The sequence below is a fragment of the Taudactylus pleione genome, unplaced genomic scaffold (assembly GCF_031769625.1).
Source record: "Taudactylus pleione unplaced genomic scaffold, aTauple2 ptg000928l, whole genome shotgun sequence".
Classification (NCBI taxonomy): domain Eukaryota; kingdom Metazoa; phylum Chordata; class Amphibia; order Anura; family Myobatrachidae; genus Taudactylus; species Taudactylus pleione.
In genome coordinates, this window is record NW_028285329.1 from 1410877 (window position 1) to 1435896 (window position 25020).

General features: G+C 45.2%; 1 protein-coding gene across 8 annotated transcripts in view; it reads left to right on the top strand.

Moving 5' to 3' along the window:
• SOX5 (SRY-box transcription factor 5) overlaps window positions 1–25020 on the top strand; it is a 278404-nt gene that overhangs the window by 235152 nt on the left and 18232 nt on the right. For 6 of the 8 annotated variants that reach the window (XM_088459731.1, XM_088459729.1, XM_088459728.1 and 3 more), the window contains 3 exons: window positions 3913–4056; window positions 20046–20223; window positions 23145–23222. In XM_088459731.1, coding sequence (XP_088315857.1) covers window positions 3913–4056; window positions 20046–20223; window positions 23145–23222 — 400 coding nt within the window. The remainder of the gene's footprint in view (window positions 1–3912; window positions 4057–20045; window positions 20224–23144; window positions 23223–25020) is intronic. The other 2 variants (XM_088459732.1, XM_088459734.1) reach the window with 1 other exon arrangement.

Sequence of the window (25020 nt, forward strand, 5' to 3'; positions counted from 1 at the left end):
TGTGTGTATATATATATAAATGTGTGTGTGTGTGTGTGTATGTTCATATGTATGTGTGTGTGTATATATATATATATGTGGGCATCGACACTGGCGGGTTATCTATACGAGTCCCATGTATATACGGCCACAGATTAAGGTGGACGTATTTATTTATTGATGGCTGAGATGAATCCCGATTTCCAGATTGGGCTGCGTCTGCTGATTGATGACTTCAGAGAGCGACTTGCGCTTTCTCTCTAGTAATGATCGGCTTCTCTACAGCGACGTGAAGAGGGTCAGTCAGACGGGTCACGCGTCATATGGGGAGGCATCTGCTGCAGCATATTGTTATAGATTACTGCACAGCACGCGGAGCCGGAGGGCGGGAGCGAGAGAGAAGCCATCAGACGCCGTTCTCTGCCGCGTCCAGGGACATAGACGTGCAGTGTTGCGTGGCTCCGCAGTGCCCAGCCTCGGCCCAGGCGAACGGAGTCACATCGTAAACACGGCACTGGCCGCAGAACTTTATTCTGGGCCATACGTCATGGTGCGTCGTACCCGACTGTCACGCCAGGGCTGGTGTTATCTGCCGCCGACGTCTCTTGCGCCCGTTTACACTGTTCATAACGCTCGCTAACCCGACGTATGTATACTTCATTAATGTTCATTGCTTTATCTACTTAGAAGTGCTAGTTACATTGGCTCCCTATACCAGAAGTCAGCAACTACAATCTGGAACTACAAGTCCCAGCAAACCGTTGTAAAGGGATGATTATCTAGCTTAATGCTGCTGTGTATGGAATTTCCTGCTGCCCGCTGAGCCCGTGGTGGAAATCCTGAACCATGTTCTGTGTTGCTGCCCCTTTGTACCGTCAGGCTGCTGCTCGGAGGCCCTCTAAGCACAGTAATTACTCTAAAGGTCTGACATTTGTCAGGTTGTCAAATGAAAATACACCCCCCCACCCTCCACCCTCCTCGGTTAAAGTAATATTTGGGAGCATGTCAGAAAGTTGTCATTTATTTTTTAACTAAAATTCTTCTAAAAATATCTACAGCTATGTTTGATTAGTATTAGGGAGTCAGCCCACTCGGCTCTCTCTGCCTCAGCAGAAATGTGTCAGAGTCACTGGGTAAACATTAGCTCATATACCGGTCAGGAACGCGTGTAGGTGTGAGGGGCGCGCTGCCCTGATCGCATCTTTATCGCAACAGTTACAGAGGAAAGTGAAATAGGGCCCCATGTTATTTCTTGTAAAGCGCTAGAACGCAAACCTGGAGCTGAGTCAAAGCTAAACAGATTTGCAGCATTTAATGTAGCGCGGTACAGACGGCAGAGCGAGCTCACCGCACACCACCGTGTTCTGCACAGCGCAAATGTATCATTGCAAGCTTTTTTTTTCTCATTTACGCTGCGATCACTGTATTTCCTATACATTATGCGGCATATCCTGAGTCGGGTGGATCTCTGCGTGGACGCAAACGGCGAATATTAGCATACCGCGCAAGCGGTGATGCGATTTACACATTTTTGCACATCTGCGTCCTGTTCTGCGTCGGGCAGAATTTGTCCGGATCTGTGTTTACGTGAAACAACGTTTCAGGGCGGGAACTCGGTGGCGAAAATGCAAAACTGTTTAGACTTGTGGGAGGGTCACGGGAGGGTCGTAGGCATGTGGTTTGCGTTCCGTGCTATCATGTCACGCGCATGGCGAGGAGAAGCCGGTGTCTGACAGAGCTGGATGCGGCTGGAAGCTGAGGTACTAATGATGACGGGTGCGGAGGTCGGCATAACGTCAATGGACAGCCCAGCTTCTCGCTTGTAGGCGCACAGAATCTCGCTGTATTGAATCTCGCAGTAGCAGGAGGTACCGTAGTAAATGAGGCTTCCGCCACTTTACGCCTAACTTAGAATAAGTCCCATTATATCAGGGCTGCACTCCCCTATATCGTTATGGGCTAATGGGGCAGGTTTGACAATTACAAAAAGGAAAGCGCTACTCTCTGATGTCATCGCCCCGGATCTTTGTCCCGTTCCCGCGGTGATGCGTCCCAGTAACTATAACCTAAATGAATCCTGTTTGCTCCTTTACTGTAGCGGCAATAACGACAACCAGTTACCGAGTCTCTCGCTCAGTCACTTCAATTATAACCCATCGCAATATCCGGCGGAGCGTTCCCAGAAGCGCACTCGTCCGCGATTCTCTCGCTAACGTCTGGTTACTCCTGCGTGGCCCTCAGCCCACTCGAATCCCAAGTGTGTTTTGCCCAGTGAAGAGGCCGAGATCCCCCGCCTGTCACATTGTATCATAGACCCTCAGACGGATGGGACGCAGAACGCCTCGGAACCACCCTAGGAATCGTCACTGTTACAGACTCGCTTTCAGGGAAGATTTCGCTTTCCTCGCTACGACCGTCGTGATGCCATCTTTTTGTCAAACCCCATCTTCCCCTTTGTGGTTCTCTGCTTAGAACCCTGCTAGTCCTGACTACAGGGCACAAATCACACTGTCTCTCATCGTGGGGAGCTCCAGGCGAAGACTCAACGTCGCCTGCCATTAATAAGTGTCCGTCACTGACGCCGCCGCCGCGCTCACATCCAGCTCACAAACAGAGGTTACGACAACACAAACAAGGGGCAATTTAAGAATCTTTTGTTAGGAAGACTCTGTAAGGGGCAGACAGGTGAGATGAGCCCGTCTGGCACTGAGGATTGCCGCACGGGCGGATTTGTGTCAGTAAATACAGTGTTTTTATTTTCCTGACATACACTGAGTGATTCCTGGTTGTCTGAGGCCGTGAAGATCGTTTCCCCGTTGAATCTCTCAGTATCCGTGTTGTGCACAGCGCTGAGTGCGACTCCTTCCGTCCTCCCTGATCACGGACGCGTATTAATAAGCCGTTTGGCTGATGTTAGATGGCATGTCAGCCGGACTGCTCATTAGTGGCAGATAAGAGAAGCGATGGACTCCAGTTCCCCAAATAACAGAGAGATCAGCTCTTATTTGGCTTTAAATATCGATCCAGTAAGACGAATGTCTGTAGCACTCGGGATGACGGCTCTCTTACACATCATTTACTGACTGCCGCTGTCCTTTGTTACCTGTCAGGACCATTGAGCAGCGGAAGTGGTCGGGTCTCAGCGCTGTTACAATGATACAATGAATCTTTACGCAGAATACAAAGCGAGTCAGGTTTAACAGGACTTGCACACAGGAAGAAGTAGTACTGTGCGATTTACATGCATTTGGGATGAAAACAGATAATGAGAATTACAACCAGCGTAGAAAATAATACTGCTGGTACCGTCTCGTTGACCGTTATTGGACGATGAGGACAGGTACTGAGAATTGCACTTAGAATCAGAGCAGATTTCTGTACACACCATTATACATGTTATAGTGTGTGCGTGCGTGCGTGCGTGTGTGTGTGTGTTGTCAGTGTTAAATATTATTGGCTTCTGGTCATTTTACCGTAAATGAAATGAATAATTGGGGGATATACAAGGCAGACTCCCCCGTATGAGCTGGTAATCAGCGAATGGGCCTCATTCATTATCAGCAGGTAAATTGAAGTTCTAGGTGGTGACAGAGTACTTTTACCTGTTCTGGGTCATTGTAATAACTACATCAAACCTGTTTATATTAAACATGACACAATAATCACACGTCTGACACTGGGGGTCAGCCAGAAGCACCAATGCATTCCAGCAGCCGCTGCGAGTTGGAAGAGGCTGGCTATTGTGCTCCGGACAGGCTGGCTATGGCACGCTGCACATGTCACGCCTGTCATTCCTTCCCACGGGACACAAGTCACTAACGTTAGGGTGACAGCTCCTGTCTCAATGTGCTGAATAAAAGTCAGGGCTGACAGCAGCCGCATTGCCTCCGCCGCGCAGGGACCCTGACTGATGTCTCTCTCTTTTACACGCAGCAATTGTACGCCGCTCAGCTGGCCGCCATGCAAGTGTCCCCGGGGAACAAGATACCTGGAATGCCGCAGGGGAACCTCGCTGCCATGTCTCCAACCGGTATCAACACCGAAAAGAGCACCAACAGCCCACCGCCCAAATCCAAGGTACACGACACACCCAGCACCGAAAGTTATCAGTCCGTGGTCACATACCTTGTATATTTCTACATTTATTGTTATTGAGAACAGATACTGGGATGTATATCCAGCATACAGAATAACAGAAGTGGCACTGTGCAGGTGTCTGTATATACAGACTGAGAACATACACTGAGATGTATATCCAGGATACAGACTAATAGAAGTGGCACTATGCAGCTGTCTGTATATACTGACTGAGAACAGATACTGAGATTTATATCCAGCATACAGAGTAATAGAAGTGGCACTATGCAGCTGTCTGTATATACAGACTGAGAACAGATACTGAGATTTATATCCAGGATACAGAGTAATAGAAGTGGCACTGTGCAGCTGTCTGTATATACAGAATGAGAACAGATACTGAGATTTATATCCAGCATACAGAATAAAAGAAGTGGCATTGTGGTTCTGTCTGTATATACAGACTGAGAACAGATACTGAGATATATATCCAGCATACAGAGTAATAGAAGTGGCACTGTGCAGCTGTCTGTATATACAGACTGAGAACAGATACTGAGATTTATATCCAGCATACAGAGTAATAGAAGTGGCACTGTGCAGCTGTCTGTATATACAGAATGAGAACAGATACTTAGATTTATATCCAGGATACAGAGTAATAGAAGTGGCACTGTGCAGCTGTCTGTATATACAGACTGAGAACAGATACTGAGATTTATATCCAGGATACAGACTAATAGAAGTGGCACTGTGCAGCTGTCTGTATATACAGACTGAGAACAGATACTGAGATTTATATCCAGCATACAGAGTAATAGAAGTGGCACTGTGCAGCTGTCTGTATATACAGAATGAGAACAGATACTGAGATTTATATCCAGCATACAGAGTAATAGAAGTGGCACTGTGCAGCTGTCTGTATATACAGACTGAGAACAGATACTGAGATTTATATCCAGCATACAGAGTAATAGAAGTGGCACTGTGCAGCTGTCTGTATATACAGAATGAGAACAGATACTGAGATTTATATCCAGCATACAGAATAATAGAAGTGGCACTGTGCAGCTGTCTGTATATACAGACTGAGAACAGATACTGAGATTTATATCCAGCATACAGAGTAATAGAAGTGGCACTGTGCAGCTGTCTGTATATCCAGACTGAGAACAGATACTGAGATTTATATCCAGGATACAGAGTAATAGAAGTGGCACTGTGCAGCTGTCTGTATATACAGAATGAGAACAGATACTGAGATTTATATCCAGCATACAGAGTAATAGAAGTGGCACTGTGCAGCTGTCTGTATATACAGAATGAGAACAGATACTGAGAATTATATCCAGCATACAGAGTAATAGAAGTGGCACTGTGCAGCTGTCTGTATATACAGAATGAGAACAGATACTGAGATGTATATCCAGCATACAGAATAATAGAAGTGGCACTGTGCAGCTGTCTGTATATACAGACTGAGAACACATACTAAGATGTATATCCAGCATAAAGAGTAATAGAAGTGGCACTGTGCAGCTGTCTGTATATACAGAATGAGAACAGATACTGAGAATTATATCCAGGATACAGAGTAATAGAAGTGGCACTGTGCAGCTGTCTGTATATACAGACTGAGAACACATATTAGAAGTGTTGGTGTCAGCACCTAGCAGCAATACCAGTTGTGAGTGTGGCTGGTAGGCCTAGAAGGGGTTAATGGCAGGTGGAGGGTAGTTCGGCAGCACGCGGCAGAGCCAGTCACATTTGCAAATTGCTAAGAAAGAGAGGAGGATGGGACAGGGGGAGAGGGGGAACCTCTGAGAAGGGCTGTGCAATGGTTCAGCGTGGTACGTGTGAGACCTGCTGTTTTCAATCTGCTGTGTGCCAGTAGGAGACTGCGAGAGAGAGCCAGAGACGGGGAAGATAATGCTGGAAATGATAGGCTGGATGTGACCTCCGAGCTCAGCCTGGAAATCCCAGACACGGCTCCCCGCCGTGAGATCCGCCAGAGTTCACTTGTAATGAAAGAATAAGATTGTGTCCTAATGGTGATGAGGCTGACAGACACGGCACTTTGCATGCTCACAGCGCCAGCGACAAGCGAGAGGTGACCAACCTGCGATAGCGTGTCGCCCCGCAACCCCGAGACACGGCTTTTCACATGTAGCGTGTTAATAAGACAGTCTACATTAATCCACATTTGTCACCCCCTGAACCTCCTGGATCCTCAGTCAATAACTGTATTAAGTATCTCATAGCAGCCGTGGTCACACCAATATTAAGGCCAGACAGCTCCTGCAGGAAAACATTTGCAGGAAGGGGATTGTTTTAATCGTCGTGGCAACTAAATTGATTCATGTTTGCGACATTTCCGGTCTGTAGATGGGAGACGATGACCTGTGAGATTATCGGTGTCTGTGGCTGATGTAATTAGTACTTATCATAAGAATAATAGCTGTGGACTTTGCCAGGACCAGGCAGATCCAGAAATGAGCGTAAGGAGAGTGTAGAATGTTAGTAGGTGGGGTAGGTACCAGGCCTGTGCCATAGCAGTGATTGGAATCATTATAACCTAGAGCTGGACAGTGCTATAAATCCAGGTAGTGCACATAACACCTTGTCATTATCCGGCCAGACGCTGACTTTCGCTACAACTTTTCCTTGAGATGAGATATTCACTTTCCCCCTGTAACGCTGTCCTGTCCCAGATCCAGCGATCAGCGATGCGTCCGTCTCCTGACAGTGACACATCAGCCCCACCGGACATGTCCTTCCAAACCTCAGCTGTCTGAACGTCTTCATCAACGTTAGGGCTAAACTGAGAGGCAGGAGTTGACGTGGGACATAAACCGTGAATTAGCCCGTGGGTAACCTTTGACACAGCAAAAGTCCAGGGCCGTCTTTATCGCCTTCAGTAAATCCGGCCGCCGGACAGAATGTCCCCTCAACCTCTCATTTCATCTTCTCAGACCCCTGACCGCCGGGAAGCTGCGTGACGGATACGCGCTGAGCCGCGTTCAGTTTGTACGACGGCTTTATGCTGCGGAGGAATGAGGCGTATTCTGATGGAGGAGTCCGGATATAGGCCAGCTGTCACCTTTGGCATCATTGCGGTGACTGTTACCTGGTGTGATACAGCCGGCGGCTCTCATCCTGAGGCTTTATCACTGAGGAGTAGCTTAATCCTGGGAAACGGGATTTTCTCTCATAATCCCGGTAACAGGGCTTTCTATAATATCTTTACCATTAACAGCACAGGTGGTGTCATTAATCGGGCAGCACACCCAGCTTCAGAATGGTGGAAGCTCGTTTACTAATACGTTGACGAGTTTCCTATTTTAGCTCGATATTGTTATACACCCGATGGCAGGTCGGTCAGACATTATTCCCATTATTCACTAGAGATCGCTATTGGGATCGCAGCCGTGATTACGCACGCAGTTCTGCTGCGAATAGAAGCTAATGTCTGCAATCGCAAGGCCAGCATAGAGACACCCACTACATCCGTAAGACCTCGCTGTCCTGCGTATACATCGGTACCATCGCGTAACATCGGCTCCTCACGCACAATTGCAGCAGCCCTGACCTGTCTAAGAAATGACAACTCTCATCGCATGCAGTGAGTACACAAGATGCGTATGCCGTCGCAGTGGCTAATTTATGCATGCCCAAGTAACGACGTCACCACCCCCAAATGCTGACGGCCCACCACTCACTCTGTATGGCTTTTTTTCTGCGTGCGTGATCGCAGAGCGATTGCAAAGCTAACTCACGCACGCATATGAATGCACAGTAGGCACCATCGAGCGATCTGCATACACGGTTGCAATTGTGATCCATGCTGACTCCGCTCCTAAGAGACACTACAATATTTGTTGCCTTTTGTCAATATCCCCAACTGCGCAGATTACTCCTCGCTGAGTGTGGTTGTGCTGTATGCGGTAATCCAGCCATAGAAATGATATTGTAACTTTACATAACATTATACAGTGACAGGTCAGGAGATGGGTCACACTGTCCCTAAACCGGCTACATTGTCACATGTATAACACCAGTCATAGTAACCAGCAATATAGGATTTAAGAAGCTTATTCTGTGCCTGGGTTGTGTCTTACTTGCTGCAGGCGCTGTTTGGGGTGACAGAGTAATTTAATTAAAATTTGTCATTTACCATAATTAAAAAATTGATTACTTAATGAAAATTACAATAATGAAAAATCTCTGTCTTCAGATTGCTAATTATTGATGAATAATTTAGAATTGCGCAGCAGATATTGGGACCCTGTACTGGTCCTCGCCAAGAGCGTTCCAGGATATTTAGGACACTTATTTTTCTCCCAAGGTGCAATGCTGAAAGCAGACCGCGGCGTATGACAGAGTGCAGTCAGGCTATTGGCCTCTTCTGTGATCATGTGACCCTACCTATGCACTCCTGTACCCTACCACAACACAGCATCGGGTTATTATTAATACTCCAAATTATCTGTATGAACGTCATATGTTAGATACAGGGGAGAAGAAGGCGTTTCCCAGTGTGCACTTTGTCTTGAGCTATAACCCTACGCGTTTTGGAGCATCACAGAAAAAGAGCAAAACGAGTTAGCTCTAATGCTGAACAATTTCAGGATCCAGTCATTAAACTAAATCATTTTTTAAATATTATTATTAGATCCCTCACATTTCATTGCAACTTCCATCTAGAACTGTAGATTTACATTTGGGTCTAGCGTGAGACTGTGGAGCTCACTCAGACCCGCTCGCTAGATGCGTTTGCTCGCTAGATGCTTATGCAAATTCGGGGAGGCAGGCGATCGCATGGCAAGGCATTAGCACGCCCGCTATGTCTTGGCCGTGCGATCGCTCTGTGTATGCAGACGCCAACCAGCCTGCCTAAAGACGCCCACTTGCGCATGTCATCTCCAGGAAGTGTATGCAACCATCGGTACATCGGGTACCATCAGATGCGATTGCAGCACTTGTGGCTGACCATACCCTACTGCGAGCACTTCAGTGTAAAAACCAGCCAGGTGACGTGATTGCAAACATCGACTGTCTGCGTGCGAACGCTTGCTAGCGAGCGGGTCTGAATCAGGTCCTGTGTGCGCTTTAGAATAACAATCTCTTAGAGAAAGATCAGCTCAGAGGAGACAATCAGGACCCCCTGGGAGGAGGGGGAGGGGGGGGTTAGTGTCACAATACCCCGCTCAGTGACAGCCAGAGATACCGATATGGTATATGTGAGGCTAGCTTCCCTTCTGATGGACCCGGTGACAGGAGAATTCACCATAACCTCAGGAGATGTCTACTTTCTGTCATATAATCAGCCTTGTTTTTATCTTATATTTAGAATTTTGGCAGTAATTCATTACATAGATGAATAACATTACAAGGACATGCAGGGCAGGGCAGCCTAACCTGGAGAGAATTACTATATATTATTATTATGATCTAGAAGGATAATAGAATAATATACACATACAAAGATGGGATCTGCACAAAGTGGCCAAAAAGAGCAAATGTTGTATATAGCCGTATGTATGTATATGATGCATTGGGAAGCGTACACGCCGTTTCCGTTCAGCGATCTGTAAGATACGCCTAATAACATTCCCCCTTTATACACCGATATATAGTATTGCTAAAAATAGAATGAATAGGAAATTGGTGACTATTACCTTTGACATAATAATGCTATTCTCTTCATATATAGCGCACACATACTGCGCAACGCTTTACAGAGAATATTTCGAGCGCCTCCCGATCTTTCGCAGTGGTTCGCGCATGCAGATTGCGATGTAGGCACAGATTGCGAATATCGGCCAGCTACGAGCGTTCGCATCCTAGCGAGCGGATCTGAATAAGCCCCAGAGCTCCCAGAGTAAACCCACGTACATGGGTGAACATACAAACTCCTCACAGAGAGTACTTTGGTCAGGAACTCGTGGTCTCAGGGATGGGAGACAGTAGTGAATCATTACGCCAACTGTGCTGCTCATTATATCATTACTATTTAATATAAACGTGTGATAAATAACTAGCTAATTAGGGTAGAGCGGAAAATAGGGACCCCCTCCTATAGTCCCAACCCGCAGCTGACGCAGCCCAGTTGTAACAAGATCTTCCGCCGCTACAGTGGCGCAAAAAAGTATTTGGACAGCCGCCGATTGTGCAAGTTGTTGCACTGTAAAAGATGAGAGAGGTCTGTAATGTCCATCATAGGTACACTTCAACTGTGAGAGACAGAATCAGAACAAAACATTCCGGAAATCACGTTGTATGATTTTTAAACAATTTATTTGTATATTCTTGCGGATAATAAATATTTTGACACCTACCGACCAGCAATAATTCTGGCTTTCACAGACCTGTTACTTCTTCTTTAGGAAGCTCATCTATCCTCCACTCGTTACCTGTATTAATGGCACCTGTCTGAACTGGTTACCTGTATAAAAGACACCTGTCCACACCCTCACACAGGGCCTGATTCAGAGCCGCTCGTAAGCAGCCGCTCGTTCGTACCGAGCGATGTTTGCACAACTGCGCATGCGTACGGATCGTAATACGCATGCGCGAACCAGTCAGTGCGGCCGAAAATCGTTTGTTCGCTAAATAGTGAATGCCTGCTATTTTGAGTGACAGAATGAGGCGTATGTGGGTGGTAATAGGGGATGGTGCTTGAAAACGGGGAGTGGAGATCCGAACGCAGGCGTGCTTAAAGGTCAAAACGGACGTTTTATGGGTGTGCATAATTAATACAGCAGCGTCATTGACCACGTCACTTGGTTATTTTATAGTCAGAACTGCTCGCAAGATTGCGGTAGGAAAAACCAACCACAAGAATAGTGAGCAGTTCAGACGCTGGTCGATGTACTCGATTAATCTAATAATTAGCGGACATGACGTAGGATGAGAGCGGCCAGGGGGCGTAGTTTTCAAAAAAACGACCGCATGTTTGGTTCGCTCATTCAGACCTAGAGGCGTGAACAGACCACAAAGAGCGAACAGTTCATTTGAATAGCCACCCCTTTTTTCTGAACGAGCGAGCGCAAATAGCGTCCGGCTCTGAATGAGGTCCACAGTCAGACTGCAACCTCTCCACCATGGCCCAGGCCAGAGAGCTGTCTAAGAACACCTGGGACAAAATTGTAGACCTGCACAAGGCTGGGATGAGCTACGTGACAATAGGCAAGCAGCTTGGTGAGAAGAGATCAACTGTTGGCGCAATTATTAAAAAAATGGAAGAAATACAAGATCACTGACAATCTCCCTCGACCAGGGGCTCCATGCAAGATCTCACCTCGTGGGGTATCAATGATCTTTATGAACGGTGAGGGATCAGCCCAGAACTACACGGGGGGACCTGGTCAATGACCTCAAGAGAGCTGGGACCACAGTCACAAAGGTTACCATTAGTAACACACTACGTCGTCATGGATTCAAATCCTGCAGCGCCCGAATGGTCCCCCTGCTTAAGCCAGCACATGTCCAGGCCCGTCTAAAATTTGCCCGTGACCATCTGGATGATCCACAGGAGGACTGGGAGAATGTCATGTGGTCAGATGAAACCAAAATAGAGTGGCATCCCAAAAACACCATACCCACTGTGAAGCATTGGGGTGGAAACATCATGCTTTGGGGATGCTTTTCTGCAAAGGGGACAGGACGACTGATCCGTATTACGGAGAGGATGAATGGGGACATGTATCGTGACATTTTGGGGAAAAACCTCCTACCCTCAGTAAGAGCATTGAAGATGCAACGTGGCTGGGTCTTCCAACATGACAATGTCCCAAACACATCGCCCGGGCAACTAAGGAGTGGCTCCGTAAGAAGCATTTCAAGGTCCTGGATTGGCCTAGCCAGTCTCCAGACCTCAACCCAATAGAAAATCTGTGGAGGGAGTTGAAAGTCTGTGTTGCCTGACGACCGCCCCAAAACAAGACACGTCTAGAGAAGACCTGCATTGAAGAGTGGGACAAAATACCTGCTGCAGTGTGTGCAAACCTGGTCAGGAACTACAGGAAACGTTTGACCTCTGTAATTGCCAACCGAGGTTACTTTACAAAGTATCGCGTTAAACTTTTTGATTGTCCAAATATTTTTTTTCCGGGAGAATATACAAATAAATTATTTAAAAATCATACAATGTGATTTCCGGAATGTTTTGTTCTGATTCTGTCTCTCACAGTTGAAGTGTTCCTATGATGGACATTACAGACCTCTCTCATCTTTTACAGCGCAACAACTTGCACAATCGGTGGCTGTCCAAATACTTTTTTGCCCCACTGTATAGGTGGACTCCAGGTCGTCCATCTCTTCTAGAAAGCGAACAACGTGATGAAAGTCGGCAGTACTCTATAATCATACTTTGTTTCCTTTACAGTCAGCAGATAAGTAGGAACAGCGACAAAAGAGCTTACAATCTAATAGCTGTAGCCCACAGCTTGCGCAGTTTCTTTCCAAGCACATTTAACAGCACGAGGGCTTTTCCTTGCCAAGCCGTGTCCGTGTTTTTCCTTCACAGCGGCTCCGAATGCTGATGTAAAGAAAGACTACAATTTAAAATTAGGATGGGGTGACCTCTGCGCCAGCTCCTGGCACTGACCCTCCGCAGATAAGATGGAAATGAAATGAGCACTGTGGTTATCGGAACAGACTGTTGTGACATCTGACATTGCAGTCACAGTATTTAATGTCAATGGAAATTCAATTCCTTTGCCCTTGCAGCCATCTCGTTTTACCGTGCGGAGAACGATGTCTGCTTGTAACTCGCACAAGTGTTATAATGTTAGTCTTTGTGACTAGAGATCACTTTGCATTTTCATTACAGACGTGTTTGCCCCCGGGCCCCATAACGTTGTCACATCATCCGTGGGCGAGGTTACAATCTCTCTGTCCTGTCCTTCGGCGTTCCGGGCTGGCAGAGAGACTGGCACCTCTCACAGTCCCATACATGCCCCAGAGATTCTAATCATGGGAGGCAGCACTTATATCAGTCATACTCATCACACTGGGCAATGCCGTAATTAAGAGGAGAAGGCAGGAATGGAGAAATTGTTTACAGGAACGGAGTCCTTTTATAGGACTACAGATATACAGCTGTTCCCATTGTTTTCGGTTATGAGATATCATTAATAACGAGCGGCCAGGAGCAATTACAGCGCAATTAGTAAATGAGTGGCTAGAAAATGATTAGTGTAATAATGCGATCATGTTGTAAAACCAAGATATTCTGCATGCTACAAGTCTCTAGACCCAGCCCCGTATTAAGCCGCCTATCTCCCTTCACACACAGCCTGATCAGGACGCAAGATCGCATAAACATCGGTAACATCGGGAACCATCGGACCCATGCGCACAATAGTGGTTGAGCTGACCTGCCGCAGGATTTTGGCCGCTTCCTGTGAACAGCTTGCGGTATGGCTGTATATGCCGCCGCACTGCCCCTATAACGGCGTCCCAAAGCATAGGCACGCCTGCGTTCGTCTGACCACCCCCCCCATCACCACGCACAAGCGGCACTTCCTGTCAATCAATATCGGAAGGGGCTGCGTACACGCTGCATGTAGTCTGCGTACCCTAACCCTTTCGCACTGGCCAGTTTGCACACGCGCAGTGGAAAAAAATCAACCAAGTTTGTGCGTTCTCTCCTGTACGTTCTTTGCTGAATCAGCCCGCAGTTTCATAAATCTAAATAATAAATAAAGAGCCGCACGTTACACTTAGCCTCAGCGGTACATTAATCAGTGAGAATGAGCCCTATCCGTATAACATATCAGCGGTACATTTATCAGTGAGAATGAGCCCTATCCGTATAACATATCAGCGGTACATTAATCAGTGAGAATGAGCCCTATCCATATAACATATCAGCGGTACATTTATCAGTGAGAATGAGCCCTATCCGTATAACGTATCAGCGGTACATTAATCAGTGAGACTAACCCCTATCTGTATAACGTATCAGCGGTACATTAATCAGTGAGAATGACCCCTATCTGTATAACGTATCAGCGGTACATTAATCAGTGAGACTAACCCCTATCTGTATAACGTATCAGCGGTACATTAATCAGTGAGACTAACCCCTATCCGTATAACATATCAGCGGTACATTAATCAGTGAGAATGAGCCCTATCCGTATAACATATCAGCGGTACATTAATCAGTGAGAATGAGCCCCTATCCGTATAACGTATCAGCGGTACATTAATCAGTGAGAATGACCCCTATCCGTGTAACGTATCAGCGGTACATTAATCAGTGGGACTAACCCCTATCCGTATAACATATCAGCGGTACATTAATCAGTGAGAATGAGCCCTATCCGTATAACATATCAGCGGTACATTAATCAGTGAGAATGAGCCCCTATCCGTATAACGTATCAGCGGTACATTAATCAGTGAGAATGAGCCCTATCTGTATAACATATCAGCGGTACATTAATCAGTGAGAGTGACCCCTATCCGTATAACATATCAGCGGTACATTAATCAGTGAGAATGACCCATATCCATAACGTATCAGCGGTACATTAATCAGTGAGAATGACCCCTATCCGTATAACATATCAGTGGTACATTAATCAGTGAGAATGAGCCCTATCCGTATAACATATCAGCGGTACATTAATCAGTGAGAGTGACCCCTATCCGTATAACATATCAGCGGTACATTAATCAGTGAGAATGAGCCCTATCCGTATAACATATCAGCGGTACATTAATCAGTGAGAATGAGCCCCTATCCGTATAACGTATCAGCGGTACATTAATCAGTGAGAATGAGCCCTATCCGTGTAACGTATCAGCGGTACATTAATCAGTGAGACTAACCCCTATCCGTATAACATATCAGCGGTACATTAATCAGTGAGAATGAGCCCTATCCGTATAACATATCAGCGGTACATTAATCAGTGAGAATGAGCCCCTATCCGTATAACGTATCAGCGGTACATTAATCAGTGAGAATGAGCCCTATCCGTGTAACGTATCAGCGGTACATTAATCAGTGAGACTAACCCCTATCCGTATAACATATCAGCGGTACATTAATCAGTGAGAATGAGCCCTATCCGTATAACATATCAGCGGTACATTAATCAGTGAGAATGAGCCCCTATCCGTATAACGTATCAGCGGTACATTAATCAGTGAGAATGAGCCCTATCTGTATAACATATCAGCGGTACATTAATCAGTGAGAATGAGCCCTATCTGTATAACATATCAGCGGTACATTAATCAGTGAGAGTGACCCCTATCCGTATAACATATCAGCGGTACATTAATCAGTGAGAATGACCCCTATCCATAACGTATCAGCGGTACATTAATCAGTGAGAATGAGCCCTATCCGTATAACGTATCAGCGGTACATTAATCAGTGAGAATGACCCCTATCCGTATAACATATCAGCGGTACATTAATCAGTGAGAATGACCCCTATCCATAACGTATCAGCGGTACATTAATCAGTGAGAATGAGCCCTATCCGTATAACATATCAGCGGTACATTAATCAGTGAGAATGACCCCTATCCATATAACGTATCAGCGGTACATTAATCAGTGAGAATGAGCCCTATCCGTATAACGTATCAGCGGTACATTAATCAGTGAGAATGAGCCCCTATCCGTATAACATATCAGCGGTACATTAATCAGTGAGAATGAGCCCCTATCCATAACGTATCAGCGGTACATTAATCAGTGAGAATGAGCCCTATCCGTATAACATATCAGCGATACATTAATCAGTGAGAATGAGCCCTATCCATATAACGTATCAGCGGTACATTAATCAGTGAGAATGACCACTATCCATATAACATATCAGCGGTACATTAATCAGTGAGAATGAGCCCTATCCATATAACATATCAGTGGTACATTAATCAGTGAGAATGAGCCCTATCCGTATAACGTATCAGCGGTACATTAATCAGTGAGAATGACCCCTATCCGTATAACGTATCAGCGGTACATTAATCAGTGAGAATGAGCCCCTATCCGTATAACATATCAGCGGTACATTAATCAGTGAGAATGAGCCCTATCCGTATAACATATCAGCGGTACATTAATCAGTGAGAATGACCCCTATCCGTATAACGTATCAGCGGTACATTAATCAGTGAGAATGACCCCTATCCGTATAACATATCAGTGGTACATTAATCAGTGAGAGTGACCCCTATCCGTATAACATATCAGCGGTACATTAATCAGTGAGAATGAGCCCCTATCCGTATAACATATCAGTGGTATATTAATCAGTGAGAATGAGCCCTATCCGTATAACATATCAGTGGTACATTAATCAGTGAGAATGAGCCCTATCCGTATAACATATCAGCGGTACATTAATCAGTGAGAATGAGCCCCTATCCTTATAACATATCAGCAGTACATTAATCAGTGAGAATGAGCCCTATCCGTATAACGTATCAGCGGTACATTAATCAGTGAGAATGAGCCCCTATCCTTATAACATATCAGCGGTACATTAATCAGTGAGAATGAGCCCTATCCGTATAACATATCAGCGGTACATTAATCAGTGAGAATGAGCCCCTATCCGTATAACATATCAGCGATACATTAATCAGTGAGAATGAGCCCTATCCATATAACATATCAGCGGTACATTAATCAGTGAGAATGAGCCCTATCTGTATAACATATCAGCGGTACATTAATCAGTGAGAATGACCCCTATCCGTATAACATATCAGCGGTACATTAATCAGTGAGAATGACCCCTATCCGTATAACGTATCAGCGGTACATTAATCAGTGAGAATGACCCCTATCCGTATAACGTATCAGCGGTACATTAATCAGTGAGAATGACCCCTATCCGTATAACGTATCAGCGGTACATTAATCAATGAGAATGACCCCTATCCATATAACGTATCAGCGGTACATTAATCAATGAGAATGACCCCTATCCGTATAACGTATCAGCGGTACATTAATCAGTGAGAATGACCCCTATCCGTATAACGTATCAGCGGTACATTAATCAGTGAGAATGAGCCCTATCCGTATAACATATCAGCGGTACATTAATCAGTGAGAATGAGCCCTATCCGTATAACATATCAGCGGTACATTAATCAGTGAGAGTGACCCCTATCCGTATAACATATCAGCGGTACATTAATCAGTGAGAATGACCCCTATCCATATAACGTATCATCGGTACATTAATCAGTGAGAATGACCCCTATCTGTATAACATATCAGCGGTACATTAATCAGTGAGAGTGACCCCTATCCATATAACATATCAGCGGTACATTAATCAGTGAGAATGACCCCTATCCATATAACGTATCATCGGTACATTAATCAGTGAGAATGACCCCTATCTGTATAACATATCAGCGGTACATTAATCAGTGAGAATGACCCCTATCCGTATAACATATCAGCGGTACATTAATCAGTGAGAATGACCCCTATCCGTATAACGTATCAGCGGTACATTAATCAGTGAGAATGACCCCTATCCGTATAACATATCAGCGGTACATTAATCAGTGAGAATGAGCCCCTTTCCGTATAACATATCAGGCATTTACACAAGCATTACAAACAACAACCAACAAAGGTGACCTCAGAGGAGCACAGAGTTCGGCGCGGCAGGTGAGGGCTAGGAGGGCCGGAGGCGGTTTCAGGGCCATTTGTTGGCCATCACCGGTTTATATAGTTTTGTTATCATGGCTTCCGGAGCCGGATTACCCTTAAGGCAACCTATGTTCCTGCATAATCAAGCGCCAGTCTGTGTTCCTGTGCCGTTCCAGATGATGATATGGTGGTAGGCATGGCAAGGTGTCTTTGCAGATGGCGCACGGTGACATTGGAGGGAGGATGTCTGAGAGGTGACACAAGGAAGGGGGCGAAAGATCTATAGAAGAGTTTCCCTATAGTTGTGACTGCGACTCGTACAGTAAAATGAACAGTACGTAAAGCAGGATAGTCCTATACAGTACGTAAAGCAGGATAGTCCTGTACAGTACATAAAGCAGGATAGTCCTGTACAGTACATAAAGCAGGATAGTCCTATACAGTACATAAAGCAGGATAGTCCTGTACAGTACATAAAGCAGGATAGTCAGGTACAGTACATAAAGCAGGATAGTCATATACAGTACATAAAGCAGGATAGTCCTGTACAGTACATAAAGCAGGATAGTCCTGTACAGTACATAAAGCAGGATAGTCCTATACAGTACATAAAGCAGGATAGTACTGTACAGTACATAAAGCAGGATAGTCATATACAGTACATAAAGCAGGATAGTCCTATACAGTACATAAAGCAGGATAGTCCTGTACAGTACATAAAGCAGGATAGTCCTATACAGTACATAAAGCAGGATAGTCCTGTACAGTACATAAAGCAGGATAGTCATATAAAGTACATAAAGCAGGATAGTCATATACAGTACATAAAGCAGGATAGTCCTATACAGTACATAAAGCAGGATAGTCCTATACAGTACATAAGGCAGGATAGTCCTATACAGTACATAAAGCAAGATAGTCCTATACAGTACATAAAGCAGGATAGTCCTATACAGTACATAAAGCAGGAAAGTCCTATACAGTACATAAAGCAGGATAGTCTTATACAGTACATAAAGCAGGATAGTCCTATACAGTACATAAAGCAGGATAGTCCTATACAGTACATAAAGCAGGATAGTCCTATACAGTACATAAGGCAGGATAGTCCTATACAGTATATAAAGCAAGATAGTCCTATACAGTACATAAAGCAGGATAGTCCTATACAGTACATAAAGCAGGATAGTCCTATACAGTACATAAGGCAGGATAGTCCTATACAGTACATAAAGCAAGATAGTCCTGTACAGTACATAAAGCAGGATAGTCCTATACAGTACATAAAGCAGGATAGTCCTATACAGTACAGACACTCTCCGATTGTCAGACTGGAACTAATACAAAAGGGCGCGCTATCAGTTGTATATACTGTATTAATCAGATATATTGGAAGTGATTGCTAATAACACCTTGTGACACTCGTGTAAGTCTCTCAGTGGTTTGTAAACTTATAATGAGGCCTGTTCCTGTTATGTGGCCTCTCTCCATACAAGACGGCGCGTCCTCTCTCTCTCTGCGCTTCGAGCCAGGCGGCTGTGACGACCTGACACCGAGGAGAAAGGGAGAGGGCACCTTGTCAGGCTGTAAATGCCAGTAATTGATGGGAAGCGTTTACATGATGTGAATTAACAGCTCTGCTGCTCCGACCTCTTATTAAAGGACCATTAGGCGGAGCGTACAGCGTGAGTGCAGCGCCAGAGTGACAGTCCCTGCGTTGTGTCTCTCATTTATTCATAAAGAGACTGCATGTTAGACGTCTGCTCCACCCAGGGTCCCCCACATCCCCGGAACAACGTGATTCCAGCTGCTCTCGCCTCCTGTGTGTTGTGTTTAATGGAAATGTATTGTGCGCCAAAGGCGACCGGATACATATTTATTACACAGAGATCGCCTTTCCGAAGACTGAAATGGGGGGAACAACTTAATGTTTGTGAAGGGTGGGGGGTCACTGGACTTCCGTCCCCATCTGTCAGGGTTCTAGTAGTCTCATCTCTTAGTAGTTCGCTGATAATACACTTGTAGTAAATCACTTTCATGATGGTTTAGCTTCAAAGGGGTTTCCCACATTCCTGAGTTGTTCATGTACCCCATCCCCCCCTCTATTAGTACATTGCTCGGGGGTCCCTACATGCTGATTTACTTTACTGCCACATTGAGTAAGTATCTGTCCTTATAGTAACTGATTACCCGGGAGGGACAGATCCACTGCCTGACAGCAATCATATCGCAGGCGTGATATCACCATATACCCAGGTGTCCCGAGGATGGGCACCTGAGCGCAATGCCTGGCTGTGCCTCCCCACCTGGGATAACTCTGCTGCTTCTTGTCTCTTTGCAGGACGATGCCGCTCAGCCATTGAACCTCTCCGCCAGGCCCAAGACGTCGGACAGTAAATCACCCACATCGCCCAACTCGCCCCATCTCCTAACAGCCCGGATAAGCAGCAGCAACAGCTCCCACAAACCCTCCGTCTCCTCCACGCTCGCCAGCCCCCCTGTCAGAGTCAATTCAATAGGTGAGTTGCAGCAGCGTGTAGAGCATTATGTATGTGTATATCTGCTGACAATGTGCTGTGTACACTGACAGCGCTGCACAATCCCTGCTGGGCTCACTCTTAGCTGGAAAGGGTCATAGTAACATAGGAGGTGACGTCAGATAGGAAGCACTTGGCCCATCTAGTCTGCTCTATATTACCTTCTGCTATCCTCATCCCCATATGATCCTCCGTTCTGTGTATACCTATCCCAAGACATCACTACACGCCACTGATACACGCATACATCACTACACGCCACTGATACACGCATACATCACTACACGCCACTGATACACACAGCCATCACTACACACCACTGACAGACAGACATCACTGCACGCTACTGATACACTCATACATCACTACACGCCCCTGATACACTCATACATCACTACACGCCACTGATACACACAGACATCACTGCACGCTACTGATACACTCATACATCACTACACGCCACTGATACACACAGACATCACTACACGCCACTGATACACGCAGACATCACTACACGCTACTGATACACTCATACATCACTACACGCCCCTGATACACTCATACATCACTACACGCCCCTGATACACTCATACATCACTACACACCACTGACAGGCAGACATCACTGCACGCTACTGATACACTCATACATCACTACACGCCACTGATACACACAGACATCACTACACGCCACTGATACACACAGACATCACTACACGCCACTGATACACACAGACATCACTACACAACGCCACTGATACATGCAGACATCACTACACGCTACTGATACACACAGACATCACTACAAGCCCCAGATACACGCATACATCACTACACGCCACTGATACACACAGACATCACTACATGCCACTGATACACACAGACATCACTACACGCCACTGATACACGCAGACATCACTACATGCCACTGATACACGCAGACATCACTACATGCCACTGATACACGCATACATCACTACACGCCACTGATACACACAGACATCACTACACTCCCCTGATACACGCATACATAACTACACGCCACTGATACACGCAGACATCACTACACGCCACTGATACACGCAGACATCACTACACACCACTGATACACACAGACATCACTACTGACCACTGCTACACGCAGACATCACTACACAACACTGATACATGCAGACATCACTACACACCACTGATACACGCAGACATCACTACACACCACTGATACACGCAGACATCACTACACGTCACTGATACACGCAGACATCACTACACACCACTGATACACGCAGACATCACTACACGCCACTGATACACGCATACATCACTACACGCCACTGATACACGCAGACATCACTACACACAACTGATACACACACATCACTACACGCCACTGATACACGCAGACATCACTACACACCACTGATACACGCATACATCACTACACACCACTGATACACGCAGACATCACTACACACCACTGATACACGCAGACATCACTACACGTCACTGATACACGCAGACATCACTACACACCACTGATACACGCAGACATCACTACACGCCACTGATACACGCATACATCACTACACGCCACTGATACACGCAGACATCACTACACACAACTGATACACACACATCACTACACGCCACTGATACACGCAGACATCACTACACACCACTGATACACGCATACATCACTACACACCACTGATACACGCAGACATCACTACACACCACTGATACACGCAGACATCACTACACGCCACTGATACACGCAGACATCACTACACACCGCTGAACGCAGGGACAATACATGCTTTTGTGCGTTACTCAGCAATGATCTGTTTCTCAGAGGCTAGGAGATATTTCTTCCAGTTATAATAACTTAGTATACACCTAAAGCAAAGTTTTTATTATCGGCAAAGATATGAGAAATGCACTTTACAGACATGAAATATTGGAATAGAATCCCTGGCTGAGTATTGTACTGGTCCGTGTCCTGTATTTATCTAACACTTACCGCTCTATTAGTGTAAATGTACAAGGGGTGTAATGGGACTTAGGAACAGCTCTGGTAACTAAGCCTGGACATATTCTACTATATAAAAGTGAACATTTGTCCTTCTGTCTTTCTATATAAATCCTCAGTTTACAAGCCAGGATCGTGAAATTTTACATATGCACTGCGGAGGCAACTAAAAAAAATTTAAATCGAAATTAATTACTGTTAATTTTTAATTAATTCAAAACCACAATTTTTGCATAGCATTCGCCCTCTACAGGTCAGGTCCGGAATTAGAAAAGGATTTAGCTTATCTACTATTTTTTCTTTTCTACTCTACTATATAAAAGCGAAAATTTGTCCTTTTGTTTTTCTATACAAATCCACAGTTTACAAGCGAAGATCGTGAAATTAAAACACGGCGGAGGCAACTAAAGAATTTTGAAATCGAAATTAATTACTGTTAATTTTTAATTAATTAAAAAAAACAATTTTTGCTGGACGCTCATTGTGGGGCCTCACGGCATATAGGTAGGGCCTCGGATCAAGCGTTTTGTGTTGTCATGTTTTATCATGATCTTAATGTTTATTATCAAAGAGAGCTTTAGCAGGCTTTCCCGGCATTCTCAGCTCTCTGACTATACCAAATTACGCAGCAACATTCATTTCTTTCTTCCAACTGTGTCAAAATTATGACTTTGCAAGGACCCTGCTGTACTGTGAGCTGCCAAAATATTACACATGGAATTCATCTCGAAAAGTTTCTATGCGCAGAAAACAGGGAGTCACTGTAAATGGTCATCCTGGTATCAGAGCAACAGAAGCTCTTGGCCGTTGTTACACTGTACATCTGACAAATTTTGAATGCTTCTATCTCTGAAGTTTGCTTTACACCGTTACAGGTCCTACTTCCTTCCAAGACCTTAGGACTGTGGATGGGGAAGTTGGTCACCCTTTTCGTGAGGCCTGCCTAAGGAGAGGTTTGTTAGAGAGTGATGTGTAAACAAATATTCTTAAAATCCCAGGCACCGCCGGGTACTCCAGCTAGTATATATATATATATATATATATGTGACAGTAGAATAAGATAGCTCTGTTCCCTGAGGGCCTGCGGCCATCGCTGTCCATCTCTCGGGCCTCTGTAATTGGCTGTTCGTTTCTCGGGCCTCTCTGATTGGTTCCTGGGGTCTGTCCATACCTAGCTGCCCCCTGTAGAAGACTGTAGGCCTGATACAGCACCGGATGCTGTGGTGATTACAGGCGCGGAATCGAGCAATTGCCTGCCATTGCACATGCCTATAAGCCGTACAGCGCAGCGATTCCGGACGCACAGAGGAGTCCATCGCAGAGTGAGTGACATGTTGTCAGGGTTTGGCGGTGGTGATGGGGCGGTGGTCATAAAAACGCAGGCGTCTCTATTTGAACGCCGTTTGATTGGCGTGCATAAATTAGCCACTGCGTTTTTGTACACAGCACGAGAGCTCTCCGCGTGCAGTTTTTACAGCTGGTCAGACTTGACATAAATGCTGAGTGACTTCCCGATATACATCGATGGTACCGATGTTTACTCACTAGAGGGTCTTATGACACAGGGCTCCCCGTGATCAGAGCCCTTCCCCCTTACAATGGCAGCACTGATATCACAGATAAGAAGACTTTATAACTTTGCTGATTATTCTATGTAGGATGGATGGATCGTGCGGCCTCCTCATTATTCATTTCACACGCGGCTTTTTATAGATCTTCCATGTCACAATACAAGATGTCTACATCAGTTAGTAATTTTTTTTTAATTTTTTATTTTTTTTACAAAGCTAATTATGCTATATGCAAATGAGCAAACTTTGAAAAGTATGTATCCAATTAAGATGTTTTACTTTTTGTTAGAGGAAGTGCAAGCAGGTGTTAATTATATACTTATATCACAGCTCAGACAGCAGATTACATTTATGTCTCATTTACGCAGCGGATATACAAACATACAATGAAAGATCCTAAACAGGTTTTGTTATGTTGTCAAACTCATTGTTAGCGCCAATACACACAGTACACATCCCGCCCTGCAGAGCATATGTGGCTGGTTACATTGTATTTACCGCACTGCGATCTGTGCTTGTCTATCCCCGCAGGGACGCGGAGCGCAGGGTAACTCTCCACCCGCACCAGAAGCTGAATCCAGTCTCATTTGTACATCCTCAAAGATTAGGCAAAGCCACTATTAACATGAGTCGATCTCGCAGGTTGCGTATTGCCGAGTTGCGTAATACACAAGGAGTGATTATACGTAGAGCAATGTGTCCTCCCTGCAGCAGGCGGTCACGTCAGCAGATTCTCTAACAGAGCGGGCGCAGAGTGACTGACAGCTTGGCCAACTTACTCTGTAAAAATACAGTGGGATTGGTCCATTCATAAACAATGGTCATCTCGCATCTTTTTTGACCTGCACGAGACCCTTTCCTAACGCTGTGGGAGGAGCTTCAGCTGTCTGTAAAGAAGAGGGAGGGAATAGTCTGCTTTCTAATGAGCTGCGTTGCAATGTCAGAATAAAAACAAAAATAAATAATAATTATACGATTTATAGAGCACTTTTCCCAAAATGAGACTCAAAGTGCTTTACATTTGCATAAGATACAAATTAAACTTGTATCGTACTTTATCATATATGATACACTCAGTTATGCCGTTTATTTGTCCTTCAATGCATTTTATATCTGTATTACCTGAATGAATTCCTATGTACAATGGACGTATATAACATTATGCCCCAGCACCAGACGT